The sequence below is a fragment of the Pan paniscus genome, chromosome 12, assembly GCF_029289425.2.
Source record: "Pan paniscus chromosome 12, NHGRI_mPanPan1-v2.0_pri, whole genome shotgun sequence".
NCBI lineage: Eukaryota > Metazoa > Chordata > Mammalia > Primates > Hominidae > Pan > Pan paniscus.
This window is the reverse complement of record NC_073261.2, coordinates 105,863,610-105,882,083: the sequence shown is the minus strand read 5'-3', so window position 1 is coordinate 105,882,083 and position 18,474 is coordinate 105,863,610. Positions and strand designations below refer to the sequence as shown.

The following is an 18,474-nucleotide window of genomic DNA, read 5'->3' as shown; positions in this document are numbered from 1 at the left end:
AAAGTGACAAGAAGGGCAGTGCCTGAGCTGCGGGGAGGTCCTCTCAGGGGTGGGAAAGGGATGGAGCAGACCCAGATGGGCACCTCCCACGATCCAGCTCCCTCACAGCACCCCACATCCAATGGTTCTCTGACCACGCCAGAACCCACAATCCATAACCCCACCCCTTTTCCAGGGTCCCATTCCATTGCTGGAATCCCTCTGCCTTATGCCCAGCTCCCCTGACTTCTTACCCAGAGCTGAGCTGGCCTGGTCAAAGCCCACTTCTCCAGTTCTCTGCTTCCTTCACCCTGTGCCCAAGTGGCTCAACGTGACTGGGGACAGACATGGTGTAAACATGCAGCCTGATCCCATTGAAATTCATGGCTGCAGACTTGAAGGCACAGCACCACACCAGGCTTGGCAACCCTACCTTGCCCTAGATGTGGGGTTCTCAAAGTGTGGTCCCTGGATCAGGATCAGCATCGCCTGGGAACTTGTAAGAAAGGCATGTTCGGGCCTAGGGTGGCCAGCCATCTTGTTTTCTTAGTAAGCCCTCCGGCGAGTCTGATGCACCTGGGCCTACTCCATCACCCTCCCACTTCCCTGAACCCATAGGAAAACTTTCTCTACAGGGTCAGATAGCAAATATTTCAGGCTGTGTAGGGTATCTGATCTCTGCTGCAGCTGCTACGGAGAGTACATAAACAAATGGGGGTGTGGTGGGCAGGATGTGCCCTAGACCAAGCTTCTCCAACGGTAATGTGCGTGCAACCCCCTGGGGATCCTGTTAATATGCAGATTCTGGTTCTGCAGGCCCGGGGTGTGCCCTCACCATCTCTAGTAAATTCCCAAGTGATGTGGACACTGCTGGGTACTGCTCCAGAGACCATCGGAGAGCATCCTGGGCTTCGCTGTCACATCTGCCCATCAGCCTGCAGCTGCTCCCTGATAGCTGCCCTCTCCTGGGACTGTAGACAAACTGGCTGGCTGCTCCTAAGGCCAACCTTCTATCAGGGCAGCGGCTCCGAGGCCCTCCCACCTACTGAAGGACATAGCTGCTGCAGCTCACCCCTCTTTTTCGCACCATCGATTTTCCTTCCTTACTGGCCCACGCTTATTAGCATGCAACCATGCTCTGACCACTCATGTAACAAAAGCTGTGCTTTGACCCGACATTCCCCTTGCTCCGTTTCCCTCCAGCACTCCTCAACAGAGGGCCCCATATTCATGGGTTCCTCTCCTCCTGTTTGATCTTGAACCCTTTCCAGCCAGACTTTGGTCCTCATCATGCAACAAACTGCCCACGCCCAGGTCACCTGCGACCTCCGTGTGGTTAAATCCAAAGGTGAATCCTCATTTCTCCTCTGGTCTGACTTGTCAGCAGCAGTGGGCACAGTCAGCCACTCCCCTCCTTCAAGCTCTGCCTTCACTGGTGGCTGGAGCACCCCCTCACTCTTGGTTCTTCTCTGCCCACCCTGGCCACTCTTGCTCAAACAGGAGGAGAGGAACTGCTTTGGATGGTTCCCCTTGATAGCATCCAGAGCACCCTCCTTCTTCCTCTCACTGTACCCCTCCCCAGGTGATCTCATCCAGGCTCCAGGCTTTAAATACCATTTCCGAGCCAATGGCTCCCCAACTCCCATCTTTAGCTCACTCTCCCCTCACAGCCAGCCTCCTTCCAGCTGCCTGACATCCCCACTGGGCTGTCAACAAGCTTCTCAAAACTCACCTGTCTACACAAATGCTGCTCCTACCTCTCCCCAAGCCTGCTAAAGGGCAGCCTCATTCTTCCAGCATCTTAGGCTGAGAGACTTGCCGTTAGTCTTAACTTCTCTTCTTGTTCTCACACCCCATATCCAAGCATCAGCAAACCTGAAAGCTCAATCTTCAAAATATATCGAGAACCCAAACATTTCTCACCCTCACGGCCGCCATCACCCCGGGCCAAGCCACCACCGGCTCTACGTGGAATCCTACAAGCCTGTCCGGAATGCTCAGCTGGGCCACTGCCCATGCTCAGCATAGCAGCCAAAGGATCTCTATAAACCAGAAGTTGGGTCCTATTGCACTTGAAATTAAATCTGATGGCCCCTCCACAGCCTTCTCGGCCTTTCCTGATCATCCCTCACTCCCAAGCTTGCCTCTTCACCGCATCACCTAACACTCTCCCTGGGCTCACTCCACTCCAGCATACCAGCCTCGGGACCCTGGCTCCTGCTGTCCTGTCCTCCCAGTACACACTTTTCCAAGATTTCTTTTTCATGGCTCTCTCCCTCATGGAGCTTGTCCAGGATCTGCCCAGGGGCCACTCCATCAGAAAGACGCCTCTTGACCACACCATAGAAAATAGCATACGTGCCTCCTACCACTCTATCGCCCCCACTGTTTTGTTTTCCTTCATAGCATGTATCATCCCTGACATGTAGTAGATTTGCCCACTGGGCCTGGGCCCTCATTAAAGCTCTACGAGAGGGACTTGTTTGTCTCCTAGAACTAGGGCCAGTACCCGGTACAGAGAAGGCTCTCGATAAACACCTTCTGGCTGAATTCAAGCTTGAGTGCATGTGGCAATGACATGTGGGAGGAGATCCGGCTGGAAAGAGGAGCTGGGGTGCGACTGGGAAGGGCCGGCCTTGCTGCTGGGCTAAGGCGTTTGGACTCACCCTGCAGGCAAGATCCTTGGGTGTGCTGGTGCCCTCAGCAAGAAATGAGCCTGACTCATGTGGCCTTACCACCGCCAGCGCCCCCACATCTGTTAACAAGCCACGTCCAGGCTGTGCAGCGGGGCAGGGAGGGAAGCCACCCACCCCTTCCCAAGCACCCAGCACCAAAGTCACACCCCATCCATCTGCACATGGCTGAGGGGCATATACTACTGACGTTGCTCATGCCTGCCAATCTGAAACCTCCAATTCACAGAAAAGGAAACTGAGGCTTGGTGAGAGGAGGTGATGTAAGTGGCAATAGGGAAACCTCTTCCGCCCATGAAGATACAACTGTAACCACACTTGATCATGAAAGACCAAGCAGCCTCCGACATCAAGGTTTACAAAAGGAATCATACATTTCTAGACCTGAAGTCACGGGGAATTCCTGATTACAACTGGAAGATCAACAGTTGGCTGGGTAACACGTTCATTTATGTCATAAATTGGCATCTTAGCCTAAGACTTTGTGTAGGGAGAGCAAGGGTGAAGTGTATGAAAATATTTGAAGTAAGTCACTTTACAGCGTTTTAAAGGCGGAAAGAAGTAAAAGCACGTGCCTCCCAGCCTTGCCAGGATCCACCTTGGGCTGGGTCCTCCAGGTCTCCATCAGGGCCGACCCACTCTGCATCCTCCGCCAGGACGCCTCCAAGGCCTTTGCTGTAACTTGCGCTCTCCTGAGCTGCCTCGCAAGCAGCAACGACCTCTCCCTGGTCTCTCATCAAACTCATCCTCCCAGAAACCGGGTTCCTGCCCTGTACTGTGTTCCCATGGCAACCTGAGCTTACTACCCGCTGCTGGCATCACCCCCTCTCCGCTGCAGCCCCCTGCAGGGCGAGCCTGTCTGATTCGCCTCTGTCCCCAGTGCCCAGCACCGGGCCTGGGACTCAGGGAGCGCTGAAAGGATGGGGAACTAGATTTTCGGGCTCAAAAGAGAAGAACCCAAGGCGGTAGGAAAGGAGAGCAGAGTCCCCACTGCGCCCGCCTGCACTGAACCAGTCAGTCCCAGGGCTCCCGCTGTCTTTGGCTAGTTCTCTACCCTCTAGAGGGCCTCGGTTTCCTCATCTGTAAATCGGGGGCGCCACCTCTCCTGCAGGGAGGTGCAGGGGCCCAGCCCGGATAAGCCACCGAGGGCGCTGGGGAGACCTGCACCAGGTCCCTGGCCTAGGAGGCGGCCGCCTCCCCCCGCCTCTCCGCCCGGGCGCCCCGGACTGCGAGCTGTGCGGTGTGGGGCGCGGGGATCTGGCTCACCTGGAGGTGACGAGCACCGCCGGGGACTGCATGACGGCGGCGGGGGCTCCGGGCGGGGCGCGCAGTCACGGGACCCGGCAGTGCCCGCGTCACCGCGTCCCCGCCCCGCCTCCCGCCGCCCTGGCCTGCCCCCTGGTGGCAGTGGCCGTGCAGTTCGCGCCTGTGGCCAGAGGCGGGGCGGAAGCGCGGCTGGGCGGGTCCCGCACGGTCGCCGTCCGCCTGCGCTGCTCGGAGCTCCCGGAGCACCCGGGCTGAGCCGCGCCCGCCGCAACCACCTAGAAGCCCAGCCTGGCCCTGGCACACGGTGAACCTTAATCGGTGTGTCTGTTTTGCGCTAAAGTTTAGCCGTTAGAGAGACGGGACTCTGCTGTTTCCGCCGCCAGTCCCCATTACAAAACCACTCCCCCTCTGCCCCAAGACCATTTCATTCAACCGATCGGTCAACAAATATTTACCAAGCTGGGGCTCTGTCCAGGCTTCGTGGGGGTCTTCTTCAAGCTGCACAGTGAACGCCACGCAGCAGCCCAGTCCCCTTGAGCTTGCTGCCTCCAGCTAGCTCGCCTATCTGGTTCCTACTGCCTGCCCGCTCCATAAATGGCAGGCACTCTCCCGACAGGGGATCTTTAGAGAGGCACCCTCTGCTGCTTGGCAGAGCCCTGGTGGAGGCCTCCCGGGGCCGGGCCTGCCTGGGATGGCTGCACTTGGGTCCCCAGCTGGAGCAGGGCAACGGGGTCCAGGAGCCAGTTCCCCTCAAAAGGGGAACGTACAGACATGCAGAGCCTAACAGACCCACTCATTTTAGATTCACCTCTCCATGGGGTGAGGAACAGAGAGATCGTATCACCTGCCAACGTAGCCCAGGGAAAGAAAAGCTGAGTCTGCAAACAGGGCCAGCAGAAGGTGCAAACTGCTGCCCCTATTCTGTTACTCTCTCCACCCAGAGCCCCAGTGACAAAAAGCAAGAGAAGCTGGGCTTAACTGTACCAGAATTCACGGCAGGGCGATGTCAGCCATGTTTCCTGAGCCTATCAACCACCGCCACCAGCATCACCAACAATATCTACCTGTATTTACAGATTTTAGTGAAGAAATCCTACAGTAAAAGATTTTGAAAAATGACTTTCCCCAATGTATCTCTTGAATAAATACGGACATTGATATGCCTTATAATTTGTCTCAGATTTGTTTATAGCCAAGATGAGCAATCATGAATGAAGTATGACAACGAATGAAAGTTCTGAGGGAGACCCTTGAAGGCTGCAGTGAAGAGCTGGGATGATGGCGGGAACCCCTGTCTGCTCTGCTGCTCATCGGCCTGTCCGTCTGCAGGGCCGTGTTCGTGGCTGCAAATGGTCCTCCGTGTTTTGTTTAAATTGGCACGCCCTACTTTAGAGAAAGGGAGTTCAGGGTCTGGACAGAAAGCAGTATAGGCTTCAGCATTCCAGGAGTCTGAGTGTAGTGCCAGGCAGTCGAGCAGTCACCATTGCACTCACATTTATCCAACAGACAGAAACACAGTGAATAAGACACTTTAGATGCCTTCAATGGACTTCTTTGCCCTCCTACGTGGGGAGTGGGTGGGGGTCTGGAAAGGCTTTCTAAAGGAGCCGAAGTCCAAGGGAAAACCTGAAGAAATATGGATAGAATAGATTAGAAGGAATGTCACGTGCAAAGCCCTAGCGACGGGCTAGGAACACCAGGGAACAGGGGGAAGAGGCCAGCAGGAGCCAGGGTGTGGACAGCCTAGTGCACCAAGGCCAGGGCTTTGCCTGATCCTGAGGCCAACACAGCGCCATCAGAGGGTCAGGGACATAGGAGTGACCGGGCCAGCTAGGCCGTGGGCAGGGTTTTGGAGCATGTTGAAGGTATGAAGATGAGCTGGACTGCAGAACAATCCAGACAAGAGACAATGGTCCCATGAACTAGGGTGATGGCCACCCAGGTGGAGAAGAGGGGATGGGTAAGAGGGCCTTAGGAGAAGGAGTTGGTCAAGACTTGGGAATCCAATGGGTGTGGGCGGGAACAGATAAGATACCACTATGGTTTGGCTCTTATGAGTGGCTGGACATTGGTATCATTCTCTGTGGCAGGGCACCTGGAGAAGGAGCATATTTTTGGTGGGATGATGGGTTCTGTTTCAGACAGGCAGTGTTTGAAGGGCTGGACCTATTGATGCGATTGGGTTTATGGCCCTGGGCCTCAGAAAGCTGACCTGGGCTGGAGACTGACATAGGAGTCATGGGTAAAAAGGAGGCTGTTGAGCCTGAGAGTTGGGGTGAGCCCACCAAGGATGGTCTACAATCCAGAGATATGCAGCGGTGTTGGGCGGCTGCAGAGAAGGGGACTCTCCATCATTGTGGGAGCTGGTAGCATGTCTGTCACCAATGCCTTGTAAGCAAATGAGAGGGCCTCACCTGTGCCCCTGGGGTTGTGAAGTGTGCACCTCAGGAAGACTCGGCCCACCTGTCAAGAATGCAACTGGTTTCCCATGAAAGAACGACCCCATTCCCAACAGCAATCCCATTTTCTGCCTCTGTGGGTCCCACGTGCCCCTCTATGGCTCCAGCGCGTAATTGTATACAATGCATGGAATGTGGGATCTAAATCTGATATTTTCTGCTTCCTGTTTAATTCAAGGAGCCCCTTCCATGGCTGAAGCTGCAGTAACACAAACCACATTGCAAAGGATTTTCTATTTCTCTCTTTCTCACTGCCCTGGGAGGAACACTCCAGGCCTCAGTTTCCACCCAGGAAGTCGCTGGGCCTCGGGACACTGTGGTCACTGAGAGACATCCGCAGCCTGCAGGGGGTGCTCTGAACTCTGGCTGAGCCATGCACCAACGTTTCCCATGGTGGCTCGGGTCTTCTGGGACCTTATAATTTGTCTCTGTTCCCTAATGTGATACTTTAGAGCTCCAGGGTCTGGGCACATCCACATGGAGCAGGGCCACCACCTTGCTTGTCACTCAGCAAACACTCATAGGTACAGCTCCAGGCCTGTTATCTCCCCAGGCCTGGGGGCTACAGAGCCTTATCCTGTGGAGCTCACAGCCCACTGCAGGGGCTCACAGGCCACTCTAGGACAGCTGGAGATTTCAACAAGGATGCACGCCTAGGGTGCTATGGTGCACAGAGGAGGGCATATAACTAACTCAGCCTAGGGTTGGGCATACAAAGAATTCTGCCAGGAGGAGGTGATGGTAGACCTGGGTTGTAAAAAGTAGGTATTATTTTTTTGAGACTTGATTTTCTCACTGGTGAAATGCATGTAACAGAAACCTTTAAATCATAACATTGCTTGAATTACATGAGGTAAAATGAGACTGAAACAAGATGAAATGTATGGCAGGCATTGGTGATGAGCTAACCGGAAGCCATTCACAACCCCCTTCTTCCTGGTTTTTATTACCACAGAGGCTGGAGAAGTAAAACACATGTCCCATTTCAGTTACAAGGGGCCATGTGACATAACTGACCACATATACTGAAGTCCCTGTGGAGGATTTATCTTGCTAGGAGAAAACTCTTCGCTCCTTCCTTGTCTTCTACCTGGGAAGGGGATACAGTGTTGGAGACACAGCAGCCATCATGGGAGCAGGAGGCACAGACATGAGTTTGGAGTCTACCATGTTAGGGATGAACAAGCCTGGGGAGCTGATGGCATATGAACTTGCGTACGCGCCCTGGACTTTTTCTACAAAGTTCTCCTTGCATAAATGCCTAAACCACTCTAAGTGGGGGTTTTCTGCAGTGGATTTCCTGTTGGTATAGTTGTAAAGTACTTACATAATGCCTGACATAAAAACTGCTCCATAGGGGATGCAGGGATGACTGAGGAGGAGGAAGAAAAGAGGTAAAATGTGTACTAGGAAGGCAGCTTGTCTTTTTTTTTTTTTTTGAGACAGGGTCTCACTCTGTCGCAGTGGCATGATCACAGCTCACTGTAGCCTCAACCTGCTTGGGCTCAGGTGATCCTCCCACCTCAGCCTCCCAAGTAGCTGGGATCACAGGTGTGTGCCACCATGCCCAGCTAATTTTTGTGTTTTTTGTAGAGACAGGGTTTCCCTATGTTGCCCAGACTGGCCTTGAACTCCTGGGCTCAAGCAATCTGCCCTCCTGAGCCTCCCAAAGTGCTAGGATTACAGGTGTGAGCCACCATGCTCAGCCTAGTACGTCTTGATAGAACCAGAGCGTATTTGAGGAGCTGGTGAGAAGAATATGTGGAAGGATTGCTGGGAGAGGAGGCAGCAGAGGGCAAGAGAAGCCTGTGTTCCCGCAGCATAGAGGGCCTTGTGTGCTATGCAAAGGAGCTCACATCTCATCCTGAAGAAGGAGGGAGTGGGCTCACAGAACAAAGGGAAAAGAGTGTTTCAGGAAGAGACTGGGGTGTGATCAGCAATGCCAAACACTGCTGAACATCCAGGAAGATAAGGAGGTGTTCAAGAAAAACAAACAAAAAACCCCCACAGAACTGAACAGTAGTTAAAGTGGTGAAAGCAGGTTTTATTTGGGACTACTGCAATAGGGGTAAGAGACCCCAGTATAGAACTGGGCTAAATTCCGAATGCAGCATGAGAAAGTAGGAATTTATAGCCAAGGAACAGGGTGGGAGTGGTGGCTGGAACATTACTAAGACGAGTATGGGGGACTCTGGCTATGCCGACCTAACAGGATTCTTGCTGAAGATGGGCCAGGATGGTCAGACATCACCTGGGGATGGTGGAGGAGGGGGAACCCAGTTGGATATCGAGGGTGATCAGATAGGCAGGGTGTGAGGATGTTGGTAACCTGACTTAGCCCCGTTCTTCCTAAAACTGGATTTTACAAGGAAGTGCATGCATAGGTCTAAGAGAAGGTTCAGGAGCTCAAAGCTCAGTTTGGTCAAGAAGAGAATCTTTGAAGAGAGAAAAGTGTTCTCTGGCCTCGAGGAGGGCAGAGTCCCAGTGGGTGGAGGAGGGGACAGGAGGTGGGAACGGGAGAAGGGAGTAGGGCCCCCTCTTCCAGAGGGGGGCAAGCAGACAATTTTTGGAACCATTCTATAGAAATAATTCATGCTCATGGTAGAAAAGCTGGAAAATAGGGATAGTAAAATTAAAAAATAAAAATTGCCTCTCATTCTATACCAGATATAACGATTGTACTGATTTTTTGTTCCTTCTCTCCTGACATTTTTTCTATGCCTATACATAAGTCTTTTCTTTTAAATAATACAGAATCTTAATAGCCATACTATTTTGTAACTTGCTTTTTCATTTACCATCCTGTAAACATCTTTCCATGTAAAATTACCTCCAAAACCATAATTTTAAATGGCTCCTTAGAATACCATATGCAGATGGAGAATAACTGACTTCTCTGGTCCTTAAGCTGTGTACATATGATGGAAAGCTGGTGCACTGGAGGAGTACTGAGCGGGGTGGATGATCTTTGAAGTGCTGGCTGGTGTTTAGGCCAGATCCCTAGGAAGAAGGCTTGGGAGAAAAGTGCCAACTTGTTTGGGAAACTTGTTTCTGAGTCTTTCAGTGTGCATTGCTATTGTTGAACAGCAGAGGAGATTGGAAGATTGGGAGAAACGAGACAGTGCTTCATCGCTTTGCATTATAAAGGAATTTGGGAGGCATTGTCTGCCTGCGGCTCCTGAGCTCTGGGTGGTGGTCTGGCTTGTGGAGGGAGCACGGGGCCCAGCCGCCTGGAGGAGGCCCAGGGCAGGCCAGCTAAGGCTGCAGACCTTGGTGGGTGGCATTTAGTGGCTCTGCCGAGTCCTGCTCTGCTCTGTCCAAGACGCCCCATCTCAAACCTTCAGGGCCTAATATGCACCCTCGTCTCAGGGAAATGGCATCTAGTACTCTGCACCACAGTCCTGGAAGTGGCTAGTCAACAGGAGTCAGGAAGCTTGGACTGACTGTGGAAGTGAGGCTCTAGGGATCCTCAGGAATCTTTGCCTGAGGCACAGCAAATCCAGCTATTTTGTTTGGATATTGTAGAAAGTCCCAGAACTTGGAAGCACAGAGACATGATGCATTAGATGGGTTTACATCTGCACTCTACTAAACTGTGCTCAGGAAAGCTGAATGAGGCACGTCCTCCCCGAACCTCGCCAGCCCCGATTCATTTTCTTACATCCTCTCAAGTGTGAGAAGTGAAAATGCTCTTTCTTGCTTAAGTACATTTATATGATTACAGGTGCGGTTGAGCATCTTTCTCCTATTTGTTGGTCTTCTGTTTCTTTGCGACTATCCTGTTTATTTCCTTTGCACATGAGAAAAAACTTGCTCCATTTGTCTTTTTCTTGTTGATCTATAAGAATGCTTTACACATTAAAGATACTAACCCTTTGTGATAAATAGTGTCCTGTTTGTCTTTTAACTACTTTTCCCCTAAGTTTTTATTTTGAGAATGTTTCAAAGGCACAGAAATGTTGAAGGGTTAATAACCACATCTGTGACCCCTTCTCCTAGTCTCACAGGTGGGATTCTGGCTCAGATGGAGACTGGTGATGGGCAGGAAGTTTTTTAGGCATTACCTGGGCAGAGAGTGCTAACTTGGGATGCAATCTGCAATCATGGCAGAGGCCGCAGCCCTTTGCAGGGGGAGCTCAGAGCTGGCATGGCCCTGCCAGGTCATCCTGAATTGGGAGGAGGTGGGGGTGGGGCTTTTACACTCCACATTGACAAGTCACTGGATGTAGGCTACCTGACCTTGGGTGCTACACCTCCCTGTCTTCAGAGAGGGTAAGCAGGGCTGCAGGCTGCCAGCTTTCTCAGCAGCTGCAGGGTAAGTAAGCAGTTAGTCCCTGAGCACCTCACCCTCAACCCCAGAGGGCAGCTGGGCTGTACACCACAGATGCCCTGCACAACTGTGAACATTCTGCCACCTTTGTTTTACCCTCTCTTTCTTTCTCTGTTTCTGTGTTTTTTTCCTTGAAACATTTAAGAGTTAGTTGTAGATATCATGATCTTTCATTCCGAATACTTCAGCATATACCTCCTTCGAATGAGAGCATTCTCCTACTGTATTAGTCCATTTTCACACTGCTATAAAGACATACCCAAGACTGAGTAATTTATAAAGGAAAGAGGTTTAATTGACTCACAGTTCAGCATGGCTGGGGAGGCCTCAGGAAACTGACAATCATAGCAGAAGTTGAAAGGGAAGCAAGGTACCTTTTTCACAAGGCAGCAGAAAGATGTGCCAAGAGAAGGGGGAAGAGCCCCTTACAAAACCATCAGATCTCATGAGAACTCACCCACTATCATGAGAACAGCATGGGAAAAACTGTCTCATGATTCAGTTACCTCCACCTGGTCTCTCCCTTGACACGTGGGAGTTATGAGGATTATAATTCAAGATGAGATTTGGGTGGGGACGCAAAGCCTAACCATATCACCTATATAACCACAATGCAATGATCATGCTCAGGAAAATTGACATAGATACAACAGTCTAACATACAATCTGTGTTCCAATTTCTCCATTTGTTCAAACAATGTCTTTACTAACAAATGCTCCCCATACCTTCCCATCCCGACATCCCACCCCCAGTGAAGACTCTAATTGAAAATCCAGCATTGCATTTAATTATCACGTTCTTTTAGTCTCCTTTATTCTAAAATGGGCTTTTTCATCTTTCATGACATAGATATCTTTGAAGAGTTTAGGTCAGTGGTTCAGAATATGCCTCTGTTTGGATTTGTCTAATTGTTTCTCACGGTTAGGTGCAGATGAATCTTTGGCAGAAGTGCCACACTGAGGAATCCCTTCCAAGAGCACGCGATGCCAATTTCCCCCATGATTAGTGACATTAGGTTTGATTATTTTGTTAAGGTCAATTCTGTTTTTAGAATTTTCTTACAAGCATGTTTTAAGATTTTTATGAAGTTCCAACCATGGACATAATTCTTGCTGGTTCCTGCAATGAACTCAGAAAAGTATCCCTTACCCAGACTTTATAAATATTTACATATTTTCTCCAAATATGCTTATAATAGTTTCATTCTCTAACAAATTCTTTGATTTACTAGGAATTAATTTTGGTTTATGTCACAAGAGTCTATTTCCCCCTCTAAATACTTAATCAAGCATCTAGTGTCATTCACTGGTAACTTTTATTAAACAAGTCATCCTTTTCCCTCACTGGAATTGTCACTATTTTTCTACATATTTTCAAAGATTGTTATTTGTTTCTGGATTCTATTCTGTTCCCGTGATCTGTCAATCCTCCTTCCAGTGCTATATGGGAATTGGTTTATTTTGATATCTGATAATGAAGATCTCCAAGGAGGATTTATTGTTTGACGATGTAAAATGTGAGTAAAAGCAGAAAGAAGAAAGAGAGAGTCCCAAGGAGGTTTGAGGGCTGGGGTGGCAGGGCAGTGACAGGCAGACAGAAACATGTCCATCTGTGTGGCTTTGGCTTGGGTGTGAACAACTAAGAATCAGCCCTTTGCCCCACCTCTCTATTCTGCCCACCCTGTATTTCAGTAAAATATATCATGGCGTATTTCCAAGCCATGCATGTGGACCTAACTCAGTCTCACACTGGGGGAATCATAATTCACTGTAAGGGTGTATTATCATTTTGTCCTTACTAGATTAAGTATCATCTATTCCACTTCTTATTATTACCTCAATTTTAAACCTTGTATATTTATCTTCACGTGTGCAAGTATAGCTATAAATGAAACAAAATTTTTACAAGGGAAAAGTAAAAGTGCTGAATCAAAGCCTTTCCTTCTTTAAAATGTTGATGCTCTTCTTGAAAAATCTTTTTTTTTTTAAATTTAGATAGCCTGTACTTCATGATCCATGTTCTTGAAAAATCTCTACGAACTTATATTCCTGCCAAAGGTATATGTAGATGTGCCCGTTTGCCCATCGTTTTGCCAATAATGGGTTTTATATTTTTCAGTTTTGCTAGATTTAGAGAGGAAAAAATGCTATCTCATTATTCTTTCAATTTTGCAGTGATTTGCTAATGACTTTTTGGATGTTGATTCTGTAACCCAGTGTTTTTACTAACTTCCAGATTTGTGTCCCCAGCAATGAGGACAAGCATTTTGATTAGAGTCCTCTAGCTCCTCATTCAAACCAGGAATGAAAACTTGGAGGACAGAACCTAGCTGGGCTCTGTTTTAGTTGCCCTAAATTAACACCTTATTTAGGATGGATCTGCTACCTAGGAAGTGAGGGTGAGAGGGCACATGGGGGAGTCATAGCCTAGGGCCAGGTTCCCAGTTTTGTAGGTGCCTCGTTCTTTGCGGGGCAGCCTCGGAGACTGCCTCCTGCAGACAAATCTCACAGACACCTTTACTATGTGGACCAGAAGAGCTGAGACAGCCAATCCCCAGACACCAGGATCCAATCAGCCCTGTGATCCTCCCGGTCAACACTCTGTTTCAGGAACTGGTGGATCATTTGTTCCCAATATTCTCATCCTCAGGGGTGGCTGAAAGTCTCATATCCTAGACTGTGGACACATCTTCTAGTTCCTCCAACTCTGTTCCTGTCAGCCCCTATCTTCCCAGGCTGCAGATAATTTGGTTCCTCTAATCATTGTGGGTCTAGAACAGAAACCCTGAGCTCTATCTAAGTAAGACTGGAGGGCTGGGCATTCCAAATTATTGCACAAACAGTCCGCAGCTTTTTTTCCAAAAGTAGTTTTTTGTTTGTTTGTTTGTTTATTTGTTTGTTTTAAATCTCATGTGTCCACAAAGGTCTCCAAGAAAATCTACTGAAGACACAGCTGCAGAACATTCAGAATACTGAAATCCATAGTGAGCAAGTCCACAGAGGGGAATTGCCTCCAAGACAGTGGCCACACCCAGGAGACTGAATGAACAAGCTAGATGAGCTGGCCTTCCAACTGGTTAAACCAGGACTTACCCAGATGGCATGAAACGCCACCCTTTTTTTTTTTTTTTTTTTTTTTTTACTGAGCCAGCACTGGGACAAGGACTTTCCCTACTTGATTTAATCTACTCTTTGGCACACCCCTTATAAGTAGGCAACCCTGTCCCTGTTTAAAGACAAGGAGACAGAAGATGACAGAGATTAATTTAATCAGGGTCACAAAGCTCGAACACAGCAAAAGTGGATTGGAAGCCAGATCTTTATCATGACCCTATACTGTAGTCTTTTTCCTGGGTCAATGGAAGCATATGATCCTTGTCACTCGTCTCCCAGGACACCTTACAGCCCCATGAGAGCTTGTTCACCTGCAGAGGCCCAGAGCACTGGTTCCTGAGTCTTCTCCCAGTAAGTAGGAAGTTCCTCAACACTGCACTGCTGTTACAACAAGTGACCAGCAGATGGCAGTGTCCACCAGCCCGCCCTGATTCGTCCCAAACCCAAGGGCTCTGAGATGTCCCTTTTGGAAGGCTTCTGGTAAAGAAGCTACCTTTCTCCCTTCTTCTCTGTTGCCTCTCCTCCCCCTCCCTGTAGCCTGGGGCACAGGGGCAGGCCACGCCCAGCGGCCTGGGGCCAGAGCTGTGGCTGACCCCAGTGTGGATGCCAGAGCTGTTGCTCTGAGTAACCTGGGGCCGGGTATCACCAGTTGAGCCTGGGAAATTCCTCTAGCTTCAGGAAGCCCAGCCCTGGGCATCCTACAGGGCTAAGCCAGAGCCCGCTGCAATCTTCCCACCTCGCTGTCCCAGGTCTTTCTGTGGGAGACATTTGCAGCAGATTTCTGGACTGAGAGGAGTCCATCATCACCAGACCCAGAGAGGGTAGATGGCTCTGCAGGCTGTTGTCATCGACTTCTGTCCCTTGCCTTCCCTGGGAGACCTAACCCAGAGCCCTATCTCCTCACCTCCAAACCTTTCTCCAGCTCTGAGTCAAAAGGCCCAGAGGCTATGGTGGGTCCAGACAGAGGACAGGCTCCTGGCTGGGTCCCAGGCAGTGGACCCATCTCACACTCTCCCTGTCTTTCACTGCAAACCCAGTGGATGTTTGATTGTCAGCCTCACTGCACATCTGGGGTCTAAAGCCAGGAAGGGTGAGGAACTTGCAGCCCAAGTTTAGAGGCACGATTTGAATTGAGGTCTCTTGACTCTCAGGATTATCAGTTTTATGTTCCAAATTAGTGCATGGCTGCAGGGACCCAGCATCCCCAACAGAGGAGAGGGCAGGGCAAAGGCTGACCCTCATTATGTTGCACCCACAGGGTGCCCTAAGCAGAGGTGAGGCAAGACCCTCTGGGCTGCAATGGAGAACAAAGGCCCCTGATCACAGGGGGACCCAGGATAGAAGATGGCTATGATGCCAAATGACAGGCTACTGATCACGCCCCCTTGTTGGGGACTTGGCTTCTGCATGTGGACAATGTAGAGTAGGTTGCCTCTAAGGGATCTTTTAGTTGTCTTGTCATCAGACATGGGGCCAGGTGTCTGGGTGTGGCAGGAGACCCTGGGCAAGGCTGAGTAGGCTACAGCTGGGGCTGGACCAAGTTCCCGTACCTGGCAATCACTTCAAAATGGCTGTAGCTGGCGGGATCCAAGACTAACTCCCTAAGTAGTATCAATCTAGTGTTGTAGGTTCCCAGATGACATGCAAACTCCCCACAGCAAAGGTACCTTCGAGAGATGTGGCTCTCCTAGTAGTAGTAGAGAGGACTTCCTCACAACCGGGTACAGGAAAGCACAACCGTAATCCCAGAACTTCGGGAGACTGAGCCTGGGCTCAAGAGGATGCTTTGAGGCCACCCTTGGCAACACAGCAAGACCCTGTGTCTACAAAATATTTTTAAAAATTAGCTGGGTGTGGTGGCTTGTGCTTGTAGACCCAGCTACTAGGGAGGCTGAGGTAGGAGGATCACTTGAGCCCAGGAGTTTGAGTTACCGTGAGCCATGATTCTGCCACTGCACTGCAGCCTGGGCCACAGAGGGAGACCCTGTCTCCTAAAAAAAAAAAAAAAAAAAAGAACAAAAAAGAACTTCCTCCCATTCAGAGGTATCAGAGGCTGCCTTGGATAGGGAGTTCCCCACCTCTGCAGGTATGCAAGTGCAGCCCAGGAAGCAATTTGTTATGATTCAGGCATGCATGGCAAGTTGGCTTAAATAATAACCCCAAAAGTTGTTTTCAGATCCTTGGATTCTATGACTGAATCAGGGACTTGGTGTTCAGAGAAAACAAACAGCTTCTGCAAGGGGTGGAAGAGCAGCAAAGTGCTCTGCAAGGAAGGGTCTGGGGCGGGAATGTGGGAACTGCCCCTCCTCACCCCAGTTGTCAAACGTCGCCCCAAGCAGGCTGCTTTCCCCTCCTTCCTCTGTTGGAGGCAATCTCACCTTCTCTCTCTGAGGAGGACTCAGCTGGAGTCTGGAGGTCTGGGGTTTGGGGGTGATCAGATGGATGAAGAACTAAAGTTAGGGCTTTCAGGCCCCAGTTTTCTCCCAACCTTCTCTGATCTCTGCTCCTGACATCTGCCTCAGGGCCTCATCTGCTCCCCAGCGATGGCTGGGGCAACACAGAGGAAGGTTTTCATTCTCAAGGCTCTTAGTGCAGTTAGCATGTGGTGCACAGCTTCAAGGGCTCCGGGCTGTGCAAACTAGCTCTCTCCCGCCCAGCCAATCGACCTAAGGATCCCCACATCACCTAAGAGGAAGTCCCAACTGGGCAGGGCACCTGGAGACCTGGGTCATGGGCAGGTCCTGCTGCTGGTATGACAGGCTATTTTCCATGGCAAGTGTTTTCCGCTTCCAGTTGCGAACAGTGGCAGGCAAGAGTCCCCTAGGTAACACTTTCATAGTCTTCACCTGGACTAGAGAGGTCCTTTCTTTGCCAAGTATTTTCTAGAAAGCCAGAGAGGAAAGGCAGGCATACTCTGCCTCTCCACTGGGGTCTGGGGAGCAGGGTGGCAGAACAAAGCCCCTCACATTCCCATCCCCCAGCCCCAAGCCAAGGGTTGAGCAAGGATAGTTGATGACTCCAGGCTCTGCCACTCTCCAGGTGACTCTGCGCAAGGTGTTGAATTCTTTAGCTCAAATTTCCTTTTCTATAGAATGGGAAGAATACCCATCTCACAGGATAGAGTAGTTGTGAGAATGAAATGGCATGAGGTGTGTGGAGCAGCAGGCAAGGTGCCTGACATTCAAGAGATAACGAATGGGCACTATCATTATTTACAGGGAGCGAGGGAGACAGGCATGACCCACACATCCTCTCTGCCTCCTCCTAGGCTCGGCTCCAATGTGTCCTCTGCTGATCACAGAGCCCCCCAGCCCATCACTTTACTCGGAACCACTGGATAGTACACTGTGCATTTATGCGCTTCCTGTTGGCTGTCTCCTGTGTCCATCCTAAAGCTCCATGTGCTTGCCCTGTGCATTGCTCAATCCACAATGCACCAAAGGCTACCTGGCAATGAGTATTTACATCAAAGAAGGAATGAATAGAGGGACGGATAAATAAATAAATGACTGTGCCCTCACCATACAGACCAAGAAGCACAGGTGGGAGAAGTGAAGTCTCGGTTGGAGCACATGCAGCGGGTGGACAGTGGCTCCAGCAGCATCAGCCCACCCCATGTGTGTCCTCCAAAGCCTTCCAGGTGCGTAGAAGCTGCTTCTCTCTCTGCCATGATCACCCCGGCACTGGGAACACACTGGTGGTTGGGGGCAAGACTACATCACCTCCTCTGTGCCAGCCTGTTATGCCAGCCACACACAGGATGAGGTGAGAATCCGCTCATTTTATAGATTAGGAAATTCGGTCTCCAAGAGGCTAAGTGGCCTGCTCCCACAAGGACAGCAAGGGTGCATCCCTCATTCCTAAGCCCCAACATGGCAGGCGTGTCATGTAATCAACAAACGTTTGTCACTGGCTGTGCCAAGAATGTGCTAGGACCCCTCCGCTCTCTGCTCTACACAGCCGGGTAAACTGAAGCCAAGACAAGGCAAGCGACTTGCTGTCACCCAGGACTCCCCGCGTGTTTGCACAAATCTTAGCCGAGTTGATTTGTAAAACACCCAAACACTGCGGGCGCATGGCTGCAGGGGGAAAGGAAGCCAAGTAACACAGTAGGACCCAGCATCCGAGTCAGGGAGAGACCGGGGGGCTGGCGGGGTGGGGGCGGCGGTGTTTGTCACCGACTCTCCAACCCCAGTCCTAGAAGCAGGGTGGACTTTCCCAGCTCGATCATCCCAGATTCCCCAGGCTCCTGCTAGGAGAAGTCCCTCAGCGCCGGCAGCGCTGACCCTGGTCCAGGGGTCCGCCCTTCCCGGTAATGTCAGGCCTTTCTCCTTGGCATAGATCGGCCTTGGGGTCTGCGAGGACTGAACCTCACTAGGCCTCTCTCTCCCACCCGCAAACATTCTCGAGTGTTATGCGGCTCAATGCCCCAAGGTGAGCAGGCGCCGCGTCTCCGCGGTGGCCGAGAGGGCGATGGCTGAGGAGTTCGTTTGCGACGAAGCAGTGGAGCAGGGGAACTGGGGAGGCTGGGCCGGGCCTCTCTGTGGGTCCCAGCGCAGCGCAGCCAGGCAGGCGTCGGGACCTACGCGGCTTTGGATTCGGCGGGCGACCTCGCTTTGAAGCTGATCACCCG

General features: G+C 50.8%; 1 protein-coding gene across 18 annotated transcripts in view; it reads right to left on the bottom strand.

Moving 5' to 3' along the window:
- HS1BP3 (HCLS1 binding protein 3) overlaps positions 1-4,061 on the bottom strand; it is a 174,696-nt gene extending 170,635 nt beyond the window's left edge. For 3 of the 18 annotated variants that reach the window (XM_034952679.3, XM_034952678.2, XM_055108189.2), the window contains exon 1: positions 3,248-3,902. In XM_034952679.3, the coding sequence (XP_034808570.2) occupies positions 3,248-3,318 (71 nt within the window). In that variant the 5' untranslated portion in view covers positions 3,319-3,902. Of the gene's footprint in view, positions 1-3,247 lie in introns of all 18 variants that reach the window. The other 15 variants (XR_010109216.1, XM_034952682.3, XR_004669733.3 and 12 more) reach the window with 11 other exon arrangements.
- Positions 4,062-18,474: the final 14,413 nt, after the last annotated feature.